The sequence below is a fragment of the Lissotriton vulgaris genome, chromosome 11 (assembly GCF_964263255.1).
Source record: "Lissotriton vulgaris chromosome 11, aLisVul1.2, whole genome shotgun sequence".
Lineage (NCBI taxonomy): Eukaryota > Metazoa > Chordata > Amphibia > Caudata > Salamandridae > Lissotriton > Lissotriton vulgaris.
In genome coordinates, this window is record NC_141699.1 from 920,041,558 (window position 1) to 920,068,412 (window position 26,855).

At 42.8% G+C, this 26,855-nt stretch overlaps 1 protein-coding gene across 2 annotated transcripts in view; it reads right to left on the bottom strand.

The window, feature by feature from the left end:
- Nucleotides 1-26,855, bottom strand: part of LOC147683691 (phospholipid scramblase 1-like) — a 246,055-nt gene that overhangs the window by 202,718 nt on the left and 16,482 nt on the right. For both annotated transcript variants that reach the window (XM_086944072.1, XM_086944073.1), the window contains exons 2-3: nucleotides 3,179-3,366; nucleotides 1,476-1,508 (exon numbers count right to left, since the gene is read on the bottom strand). In XM_086944072.1, the coding sequence (XP_086800198.1) occupies nucleotides 1,476-1,488 (13 nt within the window). In that variant the 5' untranslated portion in view covers nucleotides 1,489-1,508; nucleotides 3,179-3,366. The remainder of the gene's footprint in view (nucleotides 1-1,475; nucleotides 1,509-3,178; nucleotides 3,367-26,855) is intronic.

A 26,855-nucleotide genomic window follows, 5' to 3' on the forward strand; every position in this document is an offset into this window, starting at 1 on the left:
CTGACCCTATAGGCATGTTGCATTATATTAGAGATGTGGACATGTAAGTGTATATAAATATGCACTATTCTAAGTTAATTAATGGATGCATCATCTATTACTGACCTTGAAGCCCAATGCTTAAACCACCTGGCTGGTACTTTGCAATACACCTTCAATGTTTTTACAGCACTCATTTTTTTAATGTTTTATGGTGTAATCATGGAAGGATTTATAGGCTATGAAAGACCATCTCAGTGAGGTCCAAGTTTATAGATACCAAACAGAATTATCTAAGTATTGGAGGTGTGCAATGGGCAATATTTGTTATCAGCTGCATTTAGTTCTTTTTACTTGCCTGATCCTAGTAACCCCCCACTCCCCATGCCCCCCACCCCCGGCAAAACAAATTCAGGTTCCACTCGATGGTGCAAGCAAACATTTGAAACCTAAAAACATTCTCAATAAATGAGAATGGTTTGAAATATGCAAATATAGTAATGTCCCGTCACATAATTTTCAAATGAGGACACTACTTGCCCCAGGAAATACATTGGTGGGAGTAGAAGCTGGCACGTTAAAAAGGGGTACTGTGGGAAAAAAATTATAATAGCTATGCCAGCACTGTGCAGAAATCAAGCACAATCAAATAAATTCAAACAATCCCATGCAAAGCCTCCAAATTCTTGTAGACTTGGAGAGGAAACTCATGATACAGGTACCCTTGGGTGATAAGACATTGCTTCTGCAGTTGGTATATACCTCTGAATAAAACTGTGTCCTTATGGTACCATAGAAAGCTATTAGAAGATTGGAATAATTGATAGGTTGTAGTTGTAGCAGAGCTGGGAAACCCAATTCACAAATAATGAAGACATCCTTGTTGTTGGATCTTGTGGAACCAGGAATGATCCCACAATCCAAAACAATCTGTTGAGTACATCAGTCCCATGCATACTCAGTTTTCAAACCTACATTTTAGGATTCTAATTAAGAACATATTAAAACATCTAGTGGGTGGGAATGGAAAAGAAGGCTACTCAAGGTCATATAAGACGGACATGAAATACAGTGAACTGTGGCAGCCGGCAACAAAAGAAAGCAAGGATACTTTTACATTGACATGCCTGCCCCTCTTTTTCATTCCAAATAGGTCAGATTAAGTTGAGACAAAGTGAAAAAATTATTCTCACAGGAACACAAGTGTGAGAGCCAACAATGAGGAAAGCTCCCTTGTCTTCTGGAAATGACACTTAAGGATTGCTAAATGAGGGTCCACATAGGTAGGGTGAAAGGTCAAATAACATACGGACACAAAGCCCCAAAGGGTGAAAGCAAGCAGTCTGAAAATGTTTAGGAGATTTTTGCACAACCTTTATATAGAAGAAAAGGCTTCCTTGTACTGGGATAACCAACAGACAACCATACATCGACTTGTAAATAATATTACCTATGGAGTGAACTTAAACATTGCAAGTGCCATTTAATTAACTTACCGTGCATTTCCATCCTTCTTCTTTAAAATATACCTGAAGGAAATAAAATTACATTTACATGTATAGATATAGAAATCATACACTAGACAGTAAAACAAAAATCTAGAACACGTGAGTTTGCATATAATGGAAAAAGAATGTGGCTCATTTATTCATTATGATGGATAATTTTGATAGCTGGTCATATGACGACTTATAAATTCATAATAAAGTCTGGTTCATTCAAGAGTACAGCATTATGTAGAGTCATTAACAACGGGCTGATGGAAAGTTTTGCAGATCGTGCATCAAAAAGATTGTGGGGCCCCTATGAGTGCTCCTTTACAAGTAACAAACATACATGCTTCGGAAAGCAACAACTTGGCACCTCTAGCACCAGCTAAAGAAATGCCATGTCCAATGCCCCATTGTTAATAAGAATTAGGCATGGCCAATTTCTCTTCCATTGCTATCACTTTGTGGTCTGTGCTATTGTTAGCTTTGCTAATGCCAAATGCTTTTAAAAAATGTCAATCCGCCATCTTAAAACATAAAAAAAAATGTTCATACTTTCAAGATGGTCATCATAGTGTAAAATGCAATTTGATTATGCAACACAATGGCCACCTAGAAAGCATTAAAGTATTTTCAAAACCCAAGGTAGCTGTACATTGTGCCATGCAATGTGCTGGCCATCTTCAAAATATAGAAAATAATGTTCCAGACTTTTATGTTTGCCACTGTGTTACATAATGTTGCCTCACACAAAAGGTCTTCCATTCTGAAAGTATGAAAATATTATAATCTTTGCTTTTAACATAGGCATTGCTACTATTGGCTTTGCCAATGCACATTTAAAAGCATCTGGCATTGACACAACCAATAACATTGAGGGAGAGGGCAGTAGGAGGGGGACAAGTGTGGAGAAGTTTGGCTCAATGGTTAGAGCAGGCAGACCTCGATGCAGAGCTCTGGCCAGGGACCAGGGTTCGATTCCTACCCCGGCGGGTCTCGGGCTCATTAATTTCCCTGACCGGATCTTCTCGCCTCAGTGCCTAATCTGATCATGGGTCCCACTCTGCAACTCTGGCCAATAGCTTGCTTAGTCTCCACAACGGCCCCCACAACGCGAGGGATGCCTGGTCTGCACCATTGGGGTGCCCAGGAGTGGACACTTCACAGGGAAAGCCAGGAAGGGTTCCATTGCGGTATTCGTACAAGCGCCGGGAAACCCACTGTGGGTAGCTGTGCGCTATACAAATACAAAAACATTTACATTTACATTTACAGGGAAGGGAGGTAAAAATCGGGGGGGGGGGGGCTCTTGAGGCACAACAAAGTGCTGAAGGACCACTATCTTGGGCATCACAAAGCCGCGACCTAGCATGCTGTGCAACGCTAGACAATATCTGTACCACCGTGAATGGGGGAAACCTGGAGGGTGCTCAAGATCTTCCCTGTGGAGAGGAGTGGGAGAAGTAGCAGAGGAGATACAGAACGAACTAGAGCAAGGAGCATGACATGTTCCCCAACAGATTGCTACTGGATAAAAAAATATATTATAATAATCCCATGAGGAAGGATAGGACTAAGCCAATTTGAAGTGAGGATAAAGAAGAAGTTCTTCAGGTGAGGGATAAACACGACTAAAGGGAGAAAAACCACCAAAGAAAGACAAGCATACTTAGACAACAAAGCCATCCATTCATGAGCAAGCGGCTTACCCAAAGCCAACTCTGTATTGTTGTACTCAATCTGTCTGCGAGAGAAATCTGAAGCCGTCTGTGCTAAGCCTGGAAAAAACGTGATGCGGACTTTTAGGCCTCTATAGGTGCAGCAGGAGGGCAGAATCCTCAAATGTGAAGTCCTGTTGCATAAAGTTCATTTGCTCCAACCCTTTTCCTTGTGATAGCTATAATCAGAAAAGAAGCACAGTTTAGTTTTTTTTCCTTTTTTTCAAAGAACACAGGAAAATCAATTCTATAACAGGAACTACAGGAGTCACACGCTGAATAATCACACGAACAATTAAGGCTCTTTTTCTGTCTCAATCCATCTACTAACCCTTTAGATAAATTGAAGAATTTCACGTCTGAGCTCTAGCTAAGGCACTGTTCAAGCACAATTTGAGTATTAATGCTAACAAATTGGGTAAGTAGAGAAAGAGCAAAAGTCAGTCAGAAATGTATTACTATGTAAATATGTTCACCTTGCAATAGTTTTACTTTAGAGTTTTTGTAATGCACTTCTAACTGCCAATCAGAAGCCTCAGAGCATATACAGTGGAGCCAAGTTCAAACTGTTGAAGGCCCAGACTAAACCAGATTTTCAACTAAGCCAAAAACAGATCCACTAAAGACATATATACATTCATACATACATACATACATGACGCCCACGTTCTATTGGCAGTCAGTTCTCCCTAAAAGTATAAAAGCATGGACAGTATGATCTTTAGCAAAACAGGATACAGGAATAGGGATGTTTATTTGGCTCCCACAGTCACACTTTGCCACCTACTCCCAGCCAAGACATTAGTGACAGAGGACAATACTAATTGCCCATTTCAGAGTTACTCACTGCCACGCTTTCATTGTTTTCATGTTGTCCGTTTCCCACATGAGTATAACAAATGCTTCTCTATGTCAAAGCTTGACGGCCTTCCCTCTTAACCCCACCTTGAAGAAATGATCATTTTAGGACCCCTGGCAAGCCACCCTGAATGTTAAATACATCTGACTTAGAGTAAACACCACAAGAAAGGACATGCAAACATAGAAAGAAGTCAAACCCCAGAACACATCATGAAAAGCCGACGAACAGCTGTCAGATTTACAAAGTTGGCCCTTAACCTTTGAAAAACTCCACACCCTCAGCAGACAATCATCAACAGAATGCAAGGCACACAAATACCAACAGAAGACACACAGCCACAGTAGATACAGGCAGCTGTGCAATTAAGCAAAATATGGTAGTTACACACCAACACACACCCACCGTCATACAGACGACAATTACAACAGACACATAAACAACTGTATTAGGAAAACAAGTATTGGCAAAGGTAACAGGTCTCTCCTTTAGGACAGATTGGCTTAGCCAATAGTTTCTAGTGATGCTATGTACCGTGGGTACTTGCAAACATTTCCTAGGGTCCAAAAAGTATGATCGGTCATGTGGCCGAAGGCTGTATTGATACAAGCACTGTGGGTGTCAGGTGGATGCAAGTTGGGCATAGGTGGCGCTAAGCAGGTTCATATTGTGGATTGAGAGTTATTTTGAGGTATTCATTAAATACTGCCTTCTACATTGTGCCTCTAGTCTATAGAAAAGTGACTGATTTGACAACATCATATTATGCTTTATCTAAATTGCTGGTTCCGATGGATTCTTTTCTGTATATTTACACAACCCAATTCACTCTCCAAGTCTTCAAATAGTACTGCCTTGTTTATTTTTAAACATACATATAAATATCATCAAAATCAAATAAAGTGCAGACCGCTCATTGCTCAAAAAGGTGCAGTGATGAGCAGTATTTACAATGATACATCTACACATTGGAATGTCTAAGAATTTTTAGACACAAGGTGGAAACCCGGGAGACCTTTTGGCAACTCACAAATGCAGGCGGATGGTCCACCTGAAAAGCACTGAAAAAAGGACGGGGCTAATTGATGTGTGAACTCAGATGGATTATGGCTATTTTGTCTTCATTATATGATGTATAGCTGCAGACTTGCGTTTTACATTTTACATTATTATTTTAATATCTTGTAAATAACACCTATTTTGGCTGAATAATGCATCAAATATAATGTTACAAGATATGCTATGCACCATGTCTATGAGTAGCTTTATTGTGGATTGGACCCCATGTACAGCACTACATAGTGGCCACTGACAATTAGAATGAGTCAAATTTGGTTAATGCCCCCTTGATTAATTACATATGTAACTTTGTCCGTTTTTTTAACATTCATAACATCCATGTATGGTGTATAACTAGTATACACCCAATATGGCTGCCACATGGAGAAGTCTAGCCTTTTTTTGAGACTGTGGGAGAAGAGGGCATGCTCCTCCCTGTGCATTCTGTTTGGTCTGACTACAGTCCAAGGAAGGTATACATATGGGGCTGTACATATGGAGTAAGGGGATGCATGATGAGTGGTCACCTTTCTAAGGAGATCACGGCAGGGCTAGGAAACAAATCCGGCCCAGGCAAAGTGCTCGGCCGGCCCCCTGGGGGTTGGGGGTGAATGTAAATGTATAGGCATTTATATAGCGCACTACTTACCCGTAGGGTCCCAAGGCGCTTCGACCGCTGCGAAACCCTTCCTGGCTTCCCTGAGAGATGGTCCCTTAATTGGTATCTCCAGGGTGAGACCAGGCATCCCCGGCGGTCTGGTGGGGCCGTTAGTGAGGATGAGGCAAGCTAATGCCCAGAGTTGCCGAGTGTGATCGCTGATCAGAGTGGGCACCGAGGCGAGAGAATTATCGAGTCCGCTGACCCTGGTCCAGAAACCTGCCGCGCCGGGAATCGAACCCTGGTCCCGGGCCGTCCTCTGCTCTCGGGTCTGCCGCCTCTAACCAGTGAGCCACACTAGAGGGGTTTGCTTCGGCCGGTTTCGGCCCATTTCACATCGGCCGAAATTGCAGCTATGCTGCAAAAACGGCCCTGTAACAAAATCGGCCTCCAGGGTCCCAAAACCGTCCCCCAACACTGGGGGCCCACCGGAGAAATGCCCGGTGCCCGCTATGGCCATCCGACCCTGAAGGAGACTATCCACAATGGGGGGGGGGGAAGAGTGACAGCAGGAGTAGTTCTGTTGGTACTATAGCAGTACTCTTTCATGACATTATCCAGTAGGGATAAGTGTGTATATGTGTGTATATATATATATATATATATATATATATATATATATATATATATATATATAGCTACACATTGGGAGGGATCACCGATTCCTACAGGTAAATTCAGGTGGCCCTCTACTTTCGGGCCTCCCCCCAGCCCAAAGCAGTGGTAAGAAATGTGGGCGTCTGGATTGACAGCACTCTTACTTTTGAGGTGCAGAAAAAATTGTTGGAGAGTGTATGATTTGGACTCCTGCGAGAGCTAAAACCCATTTTAGGATTTTTTGATTCTCAGACTCGCCAGGTTATTATCCAATCAACCATACTCTAGGCTGGACTACTGCAATGCGCTATATTTTGGATCCAACAAGAAAGCAACCAAAAGAGTACAGATGGTCAAAATGCTGCGGCATGGATACCATTTGCTATCCCTAAGTTTCTAGGTTTTCTGCTTTATCCACAGGCTGCACTGACTCCCTATGGACAAAAGAATCTATGGATATAGGTATGGTTCATAAAAGTTTGAAGTCTCAGGTGCCGTCTTTCCAAGCTGCTCCACCCTTATGTTCCTAGGCAAGCCCTGAACTCAGCCAACCTGCATTTTGTTCATGTCCAGCATGTATAAAGATCGAATGCCGAAGGGTGCTCTTTTTGTGCCAGAGCCCAAGCCCTCTGGAATGCATTATCTCTGTCCATCAGGTGCACTCAGAATCACTGGGCTTTCAGAAAAGCCTTGTACATCTGGCTTTTCTCCACTTAATTGCTCCATCTTTCTCTTGCCGTCCTTTCAAAGGCAAGCACTGGGATGCCCAATGGCTGGGGCAGCCATGTGCTTTACAAACATCTTGACGTACAAGGAAATTGTGTTTCCCTTATACATTCCATTGTATTTTTTCCAACTATGATGTAGACATCGACTGACAATACCCCAGCAAACGCAAACGCATACTGATTGGAAGTATGTGTTGACTCATTCAGTGGATCTTTAGGAGTACAGAATTGACTAATTCAAAGCATATTATACAAACCTCTCGACACTTATTGCCTTGTGAAGGAAAATGGCAGATGGCTCATTTGTCCTGAAGAGACCCCTCTGGATTGAGCGAGGGTCGAAATGTCAACAGTGTTATTGGGAAGCTAGCAACAGAAGATTGACTTGCAGAGCACCCTGGTGGACAACATGAAAAAGACATTTCATACCCCAGAATAAGTGCACGTTTGAGGTTCAAACCAAGATGGGCTTTAGACCAAACAGTCTGCAATGTGTGCGGTTGCTCTATCAGAAGCTGGCAGTATGGGTTAGGTCTGAGGGGTCTGGAATTAGTCAGATGACCCGGAGAGAAAAGACCAGGAGATGACTGTACCCTCTGCTGTACATCCTGGCACTGCCAATCAGATTAAGAGAAATGATGCAGACATGGGGGAATCAGGGATGGGGATGCAATAAATATATGGTTCCCATGTATACAGAGGTTAAGGTGTTCTACTTGGTAAGCCCACAGGCCTGTTCCCGGGGCTGGTGCAGAAACTAGATAGTTTGGCAAGGGTCTCCAGTCCACGTGTGTTAATAGACACAAGATGGTCATGTATCCCCTGGTTGGCCTTGCAAGAAAACCTCAAAATAAGAGCACTGGCGATGTGTTTAAAAGGGAGAGAGGGACACATTTAATTATACGGAAAACCAGATCAACCACTCAGTAGAGCACAGACATGCTCAGAACATGGGAAAGGTGCTTCAATGCTAAAGGGTTTCTGCCCAATTCTGCCTCACTTTGACGCCATTCTGATAAGGAGGGCAGTCAAAGGAGAAATAATAGATGACCCTCCCGAGATGCTTGTATACAATGCAAAACACTAAGCACCCATTGCGATAAATCCACATTCAGAGAGATAAATGATTTTGGTCTCAGAGGTGGGGGGGGTCGGAATATTGATTTTATTATGCCTAGATACACTAAAGGTGGGGGGGGGGGATAAAAAAAGGGGGCTAGGTCTCCCAAACCGTGAGCGGTATTATATAGCAGCATAACTGCGACAAGCAGCACAATGGAAAGAGGAATTAAAGAATTGGGAGAAAGCCTATCTTCTCCCATCGGTCCCCAGAGCTGCCTATCAATTTGCCTGATGACTGGGCATGACTTGTAGGAGGGCAGGCACTATATGCTCCGCCAGATGGCATGGGGAACAGCAGGCAAAATAGAACTGAGATGGCCCACGTTTAAGAGATTATTACAGATTTGGTGGCTACAAATATTCTGACACAAACCAGGCAATAACCTTAACATTTGGCTAGAGTTGGGATGCCAAACACTAGGGGGGGGAACTACAACCTGGGTACAGATGCATGACTTTTCAAACAGACAAGAGACGAATGTGGAATCTCTATTAGGTAGTTCCTCCAATTTGCTAAACTAACTAGAACAGAGAGGGAAATCTAGACAGAATTCCCAGCTATGCTGTCGACTTCAGAAATCTTGGATAGGTCTCTGGAAACAAGACAAGTTTGTAGAAGAAATATATATATATATATATATATATATATATATATATATATATATATATATATATATATATATATATATATATATATATATATATATATATATATATATTAATAGTAGAGTTGTGCCTTACGAACAATGTATTTGTTTTTAACAAGGTACACTACTATACTCAAATCTGTGGTACAGCCATGGGAGTTTTCTTCTCTCCAAGCTACGCCAACCTAGTAATGGGTTGGTGGGAGAGAATGGTAGCTTGGGGAGAAGGAAATGACCAATACGTGGCCAGAGTAATGCTCTGGCTACGTTTTATAGACGATTTGTTCCTAATATGGGATGGCCCGGATGATGAACTACAGGAATACATGACGATTCTAAATAACAATAAATTGGGATTAAAATTTACATACAGCATAAGTCCAACTGAAATAGTATTTCTAGACATTAATGTGTATGTTCAGAATGGGAAGCTGGAAACTACAGTCTACAGGAAAGCAACAGCCACAAATAGTATATTGCATGGACAGAGTTTTCATCCTGAAGCAGTAAAGAAGAATATTCCATATGGAGAATTTGTCAGGATGAAGAGAAATTGCTCGAATGAAAAGGAAATGGACAAAAAGTTCAAGGAAACTGCAAACAGGTTCAATAATAGAGGATACAAAAAATGTGATATAGAAAGAGGTGAAAAAAGAGCAAGAGAAAAAAAACAAATTGAGACATTGATCCCTAAAAAAGAATCAAACCCCGAAATAGCATCAAAGGAACCGATAAGAATGATTTTGACCTACTCGAAGGAAAGCCACAAAATAAAGAAAACATTACAAAAATACTGGCATGTGTTGCAAAAAGATCCGGATATAGGCAAAGAAGTGGGCCAATTTCCATAAATGACATTTAGGAAAGCTCCTTCTTTGCGTGACAAATTGGTCAATAGCCATTTTGAAGAAAAAAAGAAGAAGTATAAATTAGCTGGATGAAAAGCGCAAAGGATTTACAAAGTGTAGTCAATGTAAAGCCTGCCAAATAGGACGCAATTTATCAAAAATTGAGGATCCTAAAGGAAAAACTTTCATTGTGGAAGGACACATTAATTGCAAAACACCACATGTTGTATATTTGTTACAATGTTTCTGTGGCAAAAGGTACATCGGAAGTACCATCTGTCCTTCGCACAAAAGTATATTGGAACATATCCGAGCGATTGATAATTGTGATTTAAGCTATGCCATGGCCAAACATATGCTAATTCATCGAAAAGAAAAAAGGACATGGAAGGATATCACGTATAGTGGACTAGCAACAGTACCACTAAAAGAAAGAGGTGGTAATAGATTGATGACTTTACGTCGATTAGAATCGAGACTTATCATTCAATTTAAAACTAAGATCCCTGGAGGGCTAAATGGGGATAAGGAACTTTATGTGCACCTATGATGAGCTGTTATTAACTCTCTAAAAAACATTCTGGTCAAATAATAAGATATTTGTGGGTCAAATATGTACAACCTGTACGAAGGACTATAGAACATGGACACTTAGTCCTAAATGTCTGTAGAATGCGTAGTGAATCTTTATGAAAATGCTGACTTGACAATACATAGAGTCTGCGTATGTGATCATGCACTTAAACTCACTGAGAGCTCACGTGATAACCTATTGATTATAATTACAATATACACAATGCATGGCAGAATATGTGCGGCCGAAATGTCAAAGCTAGTCATAACAGCATCTCATATGTTTCAACTCACTTAGAGAATCATAATGCTATAAATAAGCTTATAAACGTGAAACTTAAGAGACAGGTCTACTGACCAGTACCAGTAAATTAATGCAATGTTTCAACACTGTGAAAATGAATTGATAAAAAAGTAATGACGTTATCAAAGTCCAAAGTAACTACCAGTACCATAATGCATCATGATAATGTGATTATGACTTCCTGGTATATAATGATGAAACTAAGGTGGGACAAATGTTTGTAACCGTGATCAAGATCGGAAGATTGAAACGAGTTGGTTAGAGACAGCATGTTGTAATGACATGTTGAAATAAACCTGCTAAGAAACATAATCCTGGTGGAGTGCGAGTTTACTTGCGTTGGTGATCGTTTGTTTACAGGGAAAGCCCGTCCCTGCAACTCGCACCGGCTGTGAAAAGCTGCGCCTTCTGTAACGGGATTATTTTGGTGGAGAATATATATATATATATATATATATATATATATATATATATATATATATATATATATATATATATATATATATATATATATATATATATATATATATATATATATATATATATATATATATATATATATATATATATATATATAATCTCCAGTTTCCACTCAGCGCCGCTTGCACACGCCAACAAAGACTGACATCATTCATTCAGCAGCCGCTGGTATTTTTATTTTTTCATTTTATCAGTGCATTGCTGTGCTCAACCAAACGTGTTTCGGAGAGGGAGAGGGAGAGGGAGGAGACAGAGACTGCAGTTAATGAGGAAATTAGTATACTTCATAACAAATAAATCTCCCAAGATGGCCACCAGAAACAAAAAAGAGCCCAAATGTAGCACAAATATCACCCAGATGTAACCTACATGTAGCCAATGACAGAAGTGTGCAAAACACTTTACTTTGTGTTTTTGCAGTTTTATATAGTGCCGACCTGTCAGGTATTGGAGTGCTTTACATGAGCATTGGCTACATCACACAAGAACAAATTCATTTTGGTTTTTGACATGGGGAGATTAAGAGATTTGACCAGAATCACAGAATGTGGAGCTGAAGCAGAAACTCCAATCTGGTTCCCAAGTTGCAAAGTCTGCAGCTCTGGAAGTAACACCACATCCTCTCCCTCAAGTGCAACATTTAACCAAGTGGCCAACTGGATAAAAAAACCAAAGATAACAAATAATTTAAAAGTGCTTTGTCGCTATTTGAAAACTCAGAAAATATGTCCTCATTTTAGATTTTAAAAGCACTAACCAAATAAGACCCTTTCATATATGTAATTTCTAAAGGAAATGCTCTAGGTATTAGTTTTGATTACGTCAGGCGTTCCACACTTTTGTAATAAATATAGAATGTTAGCAATCTAGTTGTTCATTAGGATACTGTTGAGATGTAGAGGCCAGGGGCACGAACTCTGAAAATTGAAGGCAGGTAGGAGGGTGCAGAGGCAACCATTTGACCACACTGGGCAGGCAGGAAGGGCAGTGGCAGCACAACAGACTGTGGAGGGCAGTGGAAAGGGGGGCAGGGGCAACAAACCAACAATACATGACTGACAAGATAGGCTGTGGCAATATACTAGACCATTGTGGGCAGAAGGAAGAGTCAGTGGTAGTACAACCATACATGCCAACAGACCAGATTCAGCCAGGAAATGTCCAATGTTTTTAAGCCCAAATGGGCTTTATTTGATCTGTCTCCTGTCTACAATCTCCTCTTTTACAATGTAAGTCAAAGGAGAAAATCAATAACCCCGTTCTTTTCCAAAATCTTCCTCTTACCAAGTTCAAAATGTTAGCAAGTAGGGTACATTGGATCATGTAAGACCGGAGGAATTGGGGTAGGGACATGGACTCGGATAACAGAGGACAGGAGGGACATGGAGAGGTGCAGCAAACTGACCCTACAGGGGAGGCATCAGGGTTTGCAGCAGCACAATACACCACACAGGGCATGCGGGACGGGAGTGCAGCACAACAATCCATAGAAAGCAATAGGGAGGGGACAGGACCATGCACATGGACAACAGAGGGGAAGAGGCAGTGGTAGCTAGCTGACCATAATGTACCGGAGGGATGGATCAGGGGCATTACAATGGAAAAGATAAGCCAGGAGGGAGTGAATAGGGGTCTGCATATGGAAACAGAGGGCTGGGGGCAAGGCAGGAGAAGCAAGATGACCATGGAGGTCAGGCAGGATGGGCACTAGAAGCAAGACACCATGGAGAGCAACAATGAGGCTATAATGGAATACACACAGACCATGGAGGGAAGGTGGTCAGGGGCAGCTAGCTGACAACACAGGGACGGTGGGAGGGGCCATGGCAGCACAGAAGACCATGCATGGCAAGCGCAAGAGTTAGTGGCAGTACAATGGCTATGATGGGCAAGACGGAGAGTGCAGGGGCATGCACAAAGGACCATGGAGGATAGAAGGGAGGGTCAGGACTGGGCACAGACGAGAGTACAGGGGAAGGGGCCTCACAACAGACCACACGGGGCAGGCAGGAGGAGTAGTTGAAGCACAACAGACCAGGGAGGGAAGAAGGGTATGGTAGTAAAATGGACCATGGAGGACAGGAGAAAGGGGATAGGGGCATGGAATGTGCACAGGCAGGGTAGAGGTGGCAGGGACAGGTTACAGTCATCTGACAATGCTAGGCAGGTGGGAGTGGAGTGGCAGCCAACCAGAACACTTAGAGTAGATAGGAGTGGCAGTTCCATGGAACATGGTGGGCAAAAAGGATGGAGCAGGGGCATGCACACAGACATTGGAGGGCAGGGGGAAGGAGAATAGGGGCAGCAAGCTAAGCACAGAGGCTAAGCAGGAGGTCAATGATGGGGCATAGAAATGGGCAATGGAGGGCAGGAGGAGTGGACTGGTACATCATGCTAAATTGAGGGTAGTGGCAGTACATCAGCCCTTGCATGGCAGGATGGAGGAGGCTAGTCCATGGATTCAGACAACGGAGGATCGGGAGGAGGTGGATGGGGCAGCAAGCTAACTGTTCAGAGAAGGCGGGAAGGCCAGTGGCAGAACAACGGCCACACAGGGCTGTAATAAGGGAGCAGGGACATGGACTTGGACAATGGATGGCTAGGAGGAGTCAAGGCAGGAGCAGTAAGATTGGGTGGGGGCAGCACAATGCCAGACCCTGCTTCCAACCCCCAACCATCGTGATATGCATTGTGATATGCATCTTACTTATCGTTAAAAAAACTAGAAATTTTCTGAAAAAACTAAGATTACAGGGACGGTATATTTGGAATCAGATTACACTCCTACACAACCAGAGAAATTCAGCAATTATAGCTACCTGAGCTAACTATAACTTACACCCCCGCAATGTACTGCTAATGACATCAGACATTACATCATTCATGACATGGTCAGTAACATCACTCATTACATCACTCATGACATCTCAAATGAGCTGCAATTGGAATGGAACTATAATCGCAAGAACTTTATTTAGGGATAGTGTGTGTATATTAACACCCTTTTTTTCTATTCTTTCGTGTAGGAACCATTATAATAGGCAACGTGCCCAGATTAATATGGCCAATAGCCTTTCACTTTAAAGTAATGTGTAGTCCATTGTTTATGTTGATGTTTGCAATCCTAAGTATGTTTGTTATGAATAAGTCAGGTTGATGAACGTACAGGTATGGGAGTCACGGGGCAAGATATGCTGAAATGACATTGTGCAAAAATAACAGTTGGACAGAATTCAGAAACATGTCATACATTCACCCCAGTATAGAGATCTGAGCCAAAAGCCATCGTTCTTTTGCTCGCCATGCCATTCCAGTTTAAACCCAGCCATGTAGAAATCAGACTTGACCCTGTGCCCCATGGGAATAGTCCAGCCCGAACTGCCAATCCAGGTCCTCCCTGGACTGAAAAGCATCCTAGGACCGGTTTCGGGCTTTTAGCCCTCATCAGCCAGGATAGCTTGTTTCCAGAGGTATGGAGAGAATGGGACGCACGACTGAGCATACCCGTTCCACTCGGGTGACAAATGCAAAAACACCAGTTGATGAACAGAATGCAGAACAATGTCATACATTCACCCCAGTGCAGAGATCTGGGCTTAAGTCCATCGTTTTTTTGCTCACCGTGCCATTCCAGTTTGAACCCAGCCGTATGCATTGCGTGCATATTAACACTCGTTTTCTTTATTGTATCAGCTTTTTGGATTAAAGTGATATGTAGTCCTTTGTTAATGTCGGCAACTGGAGGCATTTGTACATTTATATAATGATGCTAAAATGACGTCTTGTATCGTTATCAAGGTCCGGACGAGACTCGTGGATCACGTCCTTTGCAGATTAAATACTTCCAAACTACAACCTGGGTACTTATTCCTTCCTTGAAAAAGTGAGAGGAGAATAAATACATATATATCTATAAAATTCACTGAAAAAACACAAGTTTCAGGGACAATATAGTTATAAACTAGCATTTAAAAAACCTCAGAAATTCACTGGAAAAAACCACAGATTTCATGGACGTCATAGTTAGTTGGACATTTCACTCGTACAAAACAAGAGAAATTCTGCCATTTTAGTTAGTTGTGCTAACTAACTAACGCCCCCGCAATGCAGTGCTGATGACGTCACATATTACATCACTCATGACATGGTCAGTGACATCACTGATGACATCTCAAATGACATCACTGATATCATCCACGTGATCATCTGATGCACCTCCTCACACCTTAAAATACAGACTATCATTCTCGAAACCATAGACACACCAATACTGGTACAGCTACAAAATTCTGTGCACTATGCTTGCAGACCTCTAATCAACTGTATAGCATTGATACAGTCTTTTAAATACTCGGTTAGTACATATGCAGTCTAGGAATCCGGTCTGTCCCATGCACTTGTCCATTCACCACTATGTACATATCCTATCACTCCACCAATACCTAAGCACTTATAAATTCAGCACACAATTTCTTTGCAACATTGAAATTACTTCAGTTATTAGTCGTATACTTAAGGAATGGCATAGTCACTAACAAAAGTGCAGGTACAATATTTTGTACAGTACGCATGCACACCTCTAACCAGCTACATACTATTGATACGCTCTTCTAAAGAACCAGTTAGTACCTACGCAGTGTAGGAATCCTCATGTCAGTCCAATGCAATTCTCCAATCACCCGTCCAGCTCTATCTACTTATCCTATTACTCCACCAATACCTAAGCACTTATAAATTCACTGTACACTCTGTAATACTGTAATTATTCTAGTTACTAGTCATGAACGTATGGATTTGCCTAGCTACTAACACAAGTACAGCTATAATATTTTGTGCACTATCCAAGCAGACCTCTTACTAGCTACATGCTATTGATACACTATTCTAAAAGGCCTTTACAACGCGGGTATTACCATGTGCTACCATTACAACGCTGCTATTACAACGCAAGTCGTTACAACGACTTGCGCTGGAGGGCGCTGTTGGATAGGGAATAGTTTAATTTCCTATTCCAACACCTTCCCTACTGTAACGTGGGCTGGAGTTGGAATAGAAACTCCAGCCCACGCACTTCAACCATTTATCTGCCACTATCTACTTATCCTATCACTCCACCACTACGTAAGCACTTCTAAATTAAGTGTTCACTCTGTTTGCAGCACTGTCATCATTCCAGTTACTACTGGTATTCTTATAAAAGGACCTAGGCACTAACACAAGTACACCTAAAATATTCTGTGCATAATCCCTACAAATCTGTAAGCAGATACATACTATTGGTCAACTCCATTAAATACTGAAGCAGTAGCCATGCAGCGTAGGATACCTCCTGTCAGTCTCATGCAATTCTTCAATCACCCATCCAGCACTATGTTCTTTTTGTATCAGTCTGCCAATGCATAAGTACTTATGGGGTAGATTTACAAGCAGCCTGCGCCACCAGTACGTCACTTTTTGTAAGGTAGTGATGGCGCCAAGCACTCATTCATATTTACAAGAGGAAAAGCCACCCTACATGATTTTTCCTCTCCTTGTAAATACGACCCCTTCATACACAGAACTATCCGTTGAAGGAGGTTCCCTAGGTGATGAAGTGGGTGTTACCACGCAACACCCATAGAACAAGACACATCTCCTGATTTATAAGAAATCGTAAATCTGGAGATGTGTGTGAATGCTGCTCCATCCTAGAGTTGGTGTAGCAAGGCACAACGAGGAGAATTGTTTTCATTTCTCCTCATTTTTCCGCTTTCAATGCATGCTGCATTCCACAGCATACAATGAAAGAGGAAAATGCCTTTACTGATTGTTTTTGTGCAATTCCTGCACAGAAACAATCTCCACACGACAGACATCGTTCCATTATGGTGCAAGGGTGCCTGTGTCACCGCATGGCTGCAGTTTGTGCAGCAGTGCAGAGGGAAGCACAGAGTTGCAACGTACTCATGTACATATGTCACATCCCTGTGCTTCGGAAGTGCCACATTGCAGTGCAGCTAAAGAGCTTGCAGTGTCACGCTGCAGTACTTCTTCATAAATCTTCACCTATTAATTCACCAGACACTACTAATGCATTCTTTCAGTCAATCATGACTTTCACACATTACCTTGCAATTATAGTTCTTTCTTTAGCCAGATAAGAGAGTTCTGATAACTTTTTGTATTTTTTTTTTAACAATTTTGTATTTTTTGGGTGTTTTTTCAAAAAAATGACTAAAACAGGAATCTTTTGGACTTATCATTCCTAAAACAAGCCAAAAAAAAAAATTAACAACGATGGTTGCGTTGCGCAGCACAAACTACATCCACCGGCTGCTCACCAAAGCATATAAGTTTTACATTTCACGCAGTGTTGCTCGAGAAAGGCGAATTCTGGCCTAATAACCATTGCAGGTGTTCCTGAGGACGCTCCAGACGTATTTGCCACAGCAGGTGAGCGGTTCAAAGCAGCTCGCCTCATTTCCTACAGAGCAAAATTGAGAGGATGTGTGGTCCGGAGATGCTCTTATGGAAAATATATTTAAAAATATTAGAAGTTTATTATAAGTACAAATATATTATTTTTATGAATATCTTACATAATCTCTTGCCCTAATACGTATATTTAGGACTCAGACATCATTTTAGAATATAAAAAAAATTTGCGGGAGTCGCAAACCTAGCGTGCCCCAGCATGTACCCGACGTAAGCGTCACGTACTGTAATGCGCATGTGTAGCAAATGCGCGTCGCGAACTGGTCGCATACCAATCGCGCACATCACGTAATATTAAATGTATATGATGCAACTGAAAAACACACAGCCGTCGCACACCATACGAGGATCCTTCACAACTTTTCTAAAATGGCAGCTAGAATCCGCGCACCCACCATGATGTGTACGCTTAGGGTGCGCGACTCAGGGGAAAAAAAAAAATACATTCCAATTTTTTTTAAAGAATATAAATATATTAAAAGAAAAAAAACAATATTTCAGTTATATTTTTCTGAGAATTGCAACAAAAAAATCTCACGTTATTTAATGAATAAAATATTTATAAATAGTTAAAAAAACTGTAGAAAATAAGTACAAAAAATAGGTACAACTACTATTTCACTTAATCAGCATTTAAAAAAACCTTTGAATTTCACTGAAAAAAACGTATGTTTCAGAGACGTTATAGTTAGAAATTAGCATCTGAAAAACCTTAGAAATTCACATAAAAAAAACCATAGGTTTCAGGGGAGTTTTAGTTAGCTGGACATTTCACTCATACAAAACCATAGAAATTCCTCCGTTATAGTTAGTGCTGCTAACTATAACTCACGTGCCCGCAATGCACTTCTGAGGAGGTCACATATCAAGTCATCCATGAAATGGTCAGTCACATCACTGATGACATCTCAAATGAAATCATTGATGACATCATCCATGTGACAATCAGATTGACATCATACACTAGTATAACCTATCAACACTCACTGTAAAATACAGAGTAACATATTTGAAACCATTGACACACCAATACCAGTTACTACATACCCACTCACTGATTCCCAAGTCTACACACACACACACACACAACTACCCATTCAACAACAGAATCACTTATACATGCATTCACTAATTAATAGAACACTGTCAAATGCACTTATACACATATATAGACATTGACACATTTGCAGTCATTTTTGTCGGTTATGCAGTCATCCTACTCACTCATGAAAAAAATGAAACACTTACGTTTACTCACTTACACAATTATACGCACAACACCTCATTTATTCAAACACATAGTAACTCAGTTAATATGTTAAAAAAAACCACCATTACAATGATACACTCATTCATATAGTTACCCTCACAATCACAGACTCTTACATAAACACCAACACTCACATACAACACCTTTCATTTTTTTTTGTTGAAGATGTACAACTGAAACATACATTCCCTCACAACACACGAATAAATACACTAAGTCACCCAAACAACTGCTTCCACATGCACTCTTAAACCTATATACCTAGTCAACCATTGACACATCTATGCCTAGAGTTACACACACCACATCCAACCACACACAAATTCAGTGTCCCATACAAATACTCACCCAACTAATCAATAAATATACACACTCATGTAGTTAGTGAGCAACTGATGTAGCATGGTATACAACAGAGACAGTGATTCACACATTCACATAGTTTAGTTACTAATCCATGTATTAAGTGAGACACTTAATTACTCCCTTATACAGTCAGACAGCTACTAAATCCTCCATCTAGACCTTTATATATCCACTCAATCTTCAATAAGATTGAAATTTAAATATGTATTATATATTTACCAAACTAAATCACATTCACTGGATGATGTCATCAGTGATGTCATTTGAGATGTCAGTGATGTCACAGACCATGTCATGAATGATGTAATATGTGACATCAGCAACAGTGCATTGCGGTGCGCGAGTTATAGTTCGAAGAACTAATTATAACAGGAATTTCTATAGTTTTGTATGAGTAAAATGTCCAGCTAACTACAACACCGCTGAAACCTATTGTTTTTTTCTGTGCATTTCTAAGGGAGGAGCGCCCTTAGTTGCGCCACATGACTGAGCACGGGTTGGTTAAGAAGGGGGTGTATCGTGACGAGGGATGTGACATCATCAGGGAACGCAGGGAAAGGTATTTAAGGGTGCACCCTGGAATAGTCAGCATCTTTGTCTACTCAGACCTCCGGCAAGCTGCAGAGGCATGTCGTGGACAAGGAGAGAGTTCCAGTCGGCAGTGTGCAGAGTGTGCCACAGGAGGTTTGACAGGCCTAGGCGTAGTAGTTTCGGTAAAATAGCAAATCTTACAATTATTAAGCCAGGGTGGTCAATTGGAGGCTGTCCTTAGGGCGCCCTGCACTCTTTTGTGGGGGCAAAGCTGGGGAGAGCGGGAGTCCACTGCACAATTCAAGTATGTTCTGTGCATGCGGCTTCACTTTCGTCAATTGAGGCAGTCCCTCTTCTGACCGTCGCTCTCTGCTCTCAATACATGCTTGTTTGGTACCAGGGAATGTGGGTTCGCGCCCAAGGTTGGGCGCATGGAGCTTATTGCAATGTCTTACTTAATTTTGAGGATACCTTTCATGTATTCTTGAACACTTATCGACGTGCTTGTCGTTAAACCACACCCTTATGGCATCGGCCGCACCCTTTAGGGGGACAGCTTAAGTTTTCATCCTACTTAGCTCAAGTTCATTCAGGGGCTGATGTTATTCATTAAAACCTGGTGCAGATACTGCACATTAATACATGATCTGTAGATAAACAGTGTCCACTTATAACTTCCGGGGCATTTTATACTTACAATGGGAGCTACAGTGTCTCCTTATACATTTCAGGGTATTTTATACTTCTAAGGGGAGCTAGGAGAAGACACCAGCTAAGGCCGTGTGTACATGCCTCTTGCTAGTGAAAATGCCTATTAGTGTGATTATGGATGTCATGGAGCAATAGCCCTTACAAGATGCGTTACAAAATTGTCCATTCGGGCCTAGGTTTCTGAGGCAGAATGAACACTAACTGCAGTTGGGAGTATATCCAGAATATATAGTTTGTGGTAAGGCTGGAGTTAAAAAGATATACTTTCGCCAAATTAAACACAAAAGAGCCTCATTGGCTACAAGGAGTATGTGAATATTGCCATGGACAAAAAAATATCTTAAGTCAATAGTTAACAATTTAAACTACTCAAGACTTTTGGGGTGACATTTCTAAAGCGTTTAGGGGGGGGGGATTAAGGGGGGGGGGGGGATCTTGTCCAACTATATCCATGCAACTTCAAGTTGGGGGTAGTATGTGGGGTATTTGTAAACCCAAAGAAGTTTGCAGCGTGAACAAAAACCAGACTATACTACTTCCCGGGGGGGGGGGGGGGGAGCAGAGGACCTTGCTGTCGCACGCTTTCAGTACGACATGGCAGTAAGGGGGGAGGGAGGGGAGGGGTAAGAGGAAAGGGGGGGTCTATTACGTCCAGGTTGTTATGTCCGTCATGTTAGTCACGTTCGTGAAGTCAGTCTCGTCCAGAAATCAAATGCATTCTCAGACAGAAAGCACGAGCCATCAAGCAGCACACCAACCTCTCACTCAGGGAGAGCCAGCACACATATACAGCTAACACGGTACTTACTAGCTGGGAAAAACTTGACTAGCACTCAATCACAATGAGTAGCACAAACATACTGCAGTCTGACCTCAAGGTTATATCCCTGAACGTCAAGGGCCTGACCCATCCAATAAAAAGGAAAAAGATATTAGACTACCTAGCGAAAACGAAAGAGGATATCATAATCCTGCAGGAAACCAAACTATCATTAGAAGACGCGAACAAAATTAAAGCGAGATCGAGATGGATAGAACAGCTAGCATGCTCTCCAGCTGTGGGGAAAAAGAGGGGAGTAATTACCATAGTGAATTTGAAGTCCAAAATAACTTTTGAAACAGTAGAACATGTTAACGAATGCAGTAAGCATGGGCGAATTTTGCGAATTTGCGAATTTTGCGGATTTGCGAACTCGCAATCCGCAAAATCCGCGAATTCTCGCGATTTTTTTTTGTTTGTTCGCACGGGTTTCTGCCAGTTCGCGAGGGTTTTGTACAATTTCGAAAACGCGAACTTACCTGTCGGGTCGCAAGTTTTGCGAACTTGTTGTTTCTACGTGTCCAGCCTGTTTGGGACACTCTTCTTCATCACTGCCACTCTGTCACCACTGCCACTCTCTGACTACTCATGCCACCCTCTGGCCCACCCATGCCACCCTCTGTTTCATCACAGCACCCTCTGGTTGTCCAGTCAGTGTACATTATTGTGGCAAAGCAAAGCACACCTTCCCTGCCTCAAGTGACCTGAATTAATTTGGGGCTGATTAATGTGTCGCAGAATATTTTTGTAGCTGGCACCTGCTTCCTGATTAGTGATCTTTTGCACTTGCTAAGTGCTTTCATTGTTGCAAAATTAGTTACAACACCTGCCCTGCCCCAACTGACAATAATGAATTAGGGGCTGATTAATGGATTTGAACTTCCAGCCTGGCTCCTGCTTGTCTCCCTTAGCTGTAATTCAGGACCTTTGTGGCATATGTGTAACTATTCTGAGGTTCAGAGCAGGGTCACATAATAGTTGCAACTGGCAACTGAACTCTGGAGGGGCCCCTCAGGAAGCACTACAGGAAATGGCTACTAATGATGAGCCTGAACTTTTGAACCTGGTAAGTAGTTTCAGTTTTGCTAAGATCGTATTTCTGCAATTTAGCGCTTATTCGCGGGGCGCGAAGTTGTACTGGGAAGCCGCGAACTCACGCGAACAGTGCGAGCAAGCCATAAAATCCGCTGCTCGCGGATTTGGCGGGAGATATCTCGCGGATTGCGAATTTACCGAAAATCCACGAGCGAAACGGATTTTCCGCCCATGCTTAGAATGCAGTCTTCTGTGCACTCAACTTAAAAAGGGGAAAGGAAACAATATCAGTAACTAACATTTATGCACCAAACACAGATGACATCATTCTGGGAGGGGGTTACAAAGAAACTGGAAAAGAACCAAAACACACAACTTGAACATAGTAGCTGGGGATTTCAATCTAGTACTAGACCACACAATAGACAGACAATCAAGTTCCCAGACGAGACCCTGTGCCTCCTACAACGCTTTGGAAAATATCTGCAACAGATTTGAGCTTCAGGACCCATAGAGACTACAGCACCCAGACACCAGGGACTACACTTTCTACTCTAACCCGCACAACACATACAGCAGAAGCGACTACATTCTCATCTCAAAGTCATACGCACCTGATAGAACACACTGATAATCGCAGAGAGAACGGTCTCAGACCACTCTTGGATCAGTCTACACCGAACAGGCAGGCACAACGACTACATTACCCGCAGATGGCGGTTCAACAACATAACGATCGCAAAGCAGGAGGATAAAGACACAATGGAGAGAACCATCAAAAACTATATTAAGGAGAAGGACACCCCAGATACCGACCCAAAATGCCTGTGGGAGGCCCTGAAAGCAACCATCAGAGGCAGCCTGATAGAAATCAAAGCCAGGGGGGACAGAGGCAAAATCACAGCTAGACAAATTAGAAAAGGACATAAAAAACAGCTAGAGACCCAACAAATGGACAACACCTCAAACTCAGAACTCCTAGCACTGACAGGGAAGAAATACGAATTTAACAGAATCCTCAGTGAGAGGGCGGGAATGTGGTTAAAAAAGTACACATAGATTAACCTGTGCGAAGCAAACAAGGCAGGGAAAACACTAGCGACATACCTCAAACGCAAACAGAGACAGCACTGCATATCTGCTATTACAGACCAGCACAACAAAACACATACATGCCATAAAGAAATCCTACAAACCTTCAGGGACTTCTACAAGGAACTATACACAAAAGAGGATAGCGTTGACAGGGCAGGCACCAGACTACCTAAAAAGACTCAACCTACCCAAGATATTGGAAGAAGAAGTGAAAACACTAGGCCAAGACTTTAAAAAGAGACCGAGATAGCTATGGCCATAAACTCACTAAAAGACAACAAAGCACCAGGACCAGACTGCTACACAGCACCCTTCTACAAAAATTTCAAAGAACTTATCATCCCAGTGCTGACCAAAACCTTTAACCAATGCGCAGAGGAAGGGACAATAACAGATACAATGGCACAAGCCAACATAATTGTTATCCCAAAAGAGGGGGGGGGGGGGGGAAGGACCCATATTGGCCCAAAACCTATTGCCCCATATCGCTAATTAAACTAGACTGCAAGATATACGAAAAAGTACTGGCCACAAGACTAAATAGGATATTACCCCAGCTGATTAGAAACACGCAAGTAGGTTACATGAAATCTCGCATGTCACACGACAAGACTCCTATGCCATGTCATAGAACACTCCTCAAACTCACCCCACCAGGCCGTCGCAATCCCACTAGACGCCGAAAAAGCATTTGACAGGGTTTCCTGGCACTTCCTGGAGAAATGCTTACACGTGTACAACGTAGAGGATGAGTATACGAAGAAAGTCATGGCGCTATACAAAAAGCGGATAGCGAATATCACCATAAATGGCGTCTCATCTGCTCCTTTCGACCTGGAGAGAGGAACAAGACAAGGTTGCCCGCTATCCCCGCTTTTGTTTCTACTAGCTCTAGAACCTCTGATCAATGACACCCTAGCAAACGGAGACATCACTGGGATAACAATTAATAACACAACAGCCAAGATCGCTGCCTACGCGGATGATCTAAATGTTAGACGGGGACCTGGAGGGTCTGCCGAGTACAGGGGGAGAGGCCTCCGACGAGGGCCCTCTCCGGTAATCGTACTGACAAGTAACTTCCCCCCCCACAGATAGACACCACACAAGGATAAGTTCTGCACACTTTTATAGATATCTTTAGGCAAGGTGATGAGCGGTACAGCAGGTCCAGGACACGAGTGTCCCGTTGATTCTAGTCTCTTTTGGGGTAAAGGGGTAGCGGGACAGTCTGGGTACCGATCCGGTACAGAAGCAGCAAACGGTGGAGCTCACAATCCTCGAGCTGGAGGGTTCGCAATGAGGGGCCGCGGCAGCGCCAGCAGGCTTGGAAGATGGTTCACGACAAGGAGGGCCGCGGCAGCACCAGCAGGCCTTGAAGATGGTTCACGACTAGGAGGGCTGCAGCAGTGCCAGCAGGCCTTGAAGATGGTTCACGACGAGGAGGGCCGCGGCAGCGCCAGCAGGCCTTGAAGATGGTTCACGATGAGGAGGGCCGCGGCAGCGCCAGCAGGCTTCGAAGATGGTTCACGACGAGGAGGGCCGCGGCAGCGCCAGCAGGCCTTGCAGATGGTTCACGACGAGGATGAGCCGCGGCAGCGCCAGCAGGCCTTCAAAGATGGTTCACGAAGAGGAGCCGCGGCAGCGCCAGCAGGCCTCCAAGGATGAGTTTGTCTCGGTGTCTCGACTCCAGGATACAACTGCCTTCCTGCTATGGAGCTGCCCCAGTTATAGGTCTGGCCCCCTTTGATGTCCGGACCCTCGCACTTGGAGGTCGGGAGGTCTGGGATGAGGGAGTCCAGACACCCAGCAGGGGGGTGGAGCCAGCGCCCAGGGAGGCTGGGGGCGATCGAAACCTGGCGGAGGGGAGCCATCGACACTCCTCCTTCCATTGACCTGCCAAGTGGTCTCTTCACCCCCTGGGTGGATGGTGGTGCCTCGATGTCGGGACCTGGCTGGGCCCGAGGCCGAGGTCGACCCGAGGCCACGCGGCCTGGTCATGTAGTGTCCAAAATGGCGGCTGGGCCGGGGACAGTGGTTCCGGAAGGGGCCCGGGCCAGCCGATACTGGGGTGTTCAGGAGCTGGGGTTCCATCGGGGAAGAGCCGTGGGTTGCCCCGGCGGGTTGCAGGGATGGTTCTTGTCCGGGAAACAGGAGGAGCAGGGGTCCGTGCCCCGCATGCGGTGAGGGATCTGGCCCTCCACGAGGCCTGTCCAACACTCTAGAACCTCTGATCAATGACACCCTAGCAAACAGAAACATCACTGGGATAACAATTAATAACACAACAGCCAAGATCGCTGCCTACGCGGACGATCTACTCATACTAACAAGCAATCCAACACAATCCATACTAGCACTCATGCACACAATCGAAACATATGCCAAATACTCAGGCTACAAAGTTAACAAAGACCAATCAGAATGCATGCCACTCATCATACACACAACCAGAGAAGTAATAGGAAACGAATGCCTAGCCTGGCAACCAAAGAGTGTCAAATATCTGGGAATCCAATTTAAAAGAAGCTTAAGAGACACCCTAGAACTGAATGAAGCTCACGCTGGGAAAGATAAAATAACTACTAGACACGTGGTCACCCAAGTTCATCACATGGTGGGGCAGAATAGACACCATCAAAATGATGGTAACTCCTATAATCAACTACCTGGCAGACATGCTTCTCATGCCCCTGACAGAAGATTCCACAAGAGAATAGTCAGTCAAATTATCTTTATTCGATTTAGTTAAAAATCATACAAAGAGCATAAAAAACATTTATGTACAAGTAAAATACAACTAAACAATTTCATTTCAATCGAATACATTTGACGAAGTATTACAGTTAAAACTAAATTAAAAAGGAGTATAAAAACAGTTCATACAGGGCGGTTTAATGGTTTCTTGCGTGATCTTGATCTAGCCGCCGCCACTAAAAAGTTAGCCATACAAAATGTGATGCGGATATGATTCAGTGATTGAAGATAAAACATGGCTGGTCTCACCTGGGAGAATCCAGCATCCCTTAAAACCGGTAACAAATGTTTTTTCCTCTGGTCAGAAAAGAAATCGCAAAACATTATAAAGTGCATGGTGTCTTGTACAGGGAAGTTATCACAAGTACAGGGCGGTGCTGACTCTGGTTTCACCCAAGTGTTGAAGCTTTCCAAATAAAAATGAATGAGATTAAATCTAAATTTAGTTAAAAGAAACCTGTGAAATGGCTTGGTAACAAAACATAGATAGGGTTCTAATGCAATTGAGTTAAACAACAAATAATGGCGTCTAACTGTGGGCTTTAGCAGTTCCTTTCCTTCTCGGATCATTCTTGCCCTTAGCATAAATTGTTTTTTAATGAGGACTACATCTTGATTTGTTATGCCAGAGGGGTCTGTAAAGAGATCCAGGCTGCCCAGCTCCATAAAGGACTTTTTCAAATAGGCCAACCATGGAATTCTGCTGCTATGGTCCAAAGATATGACTTCCTTCA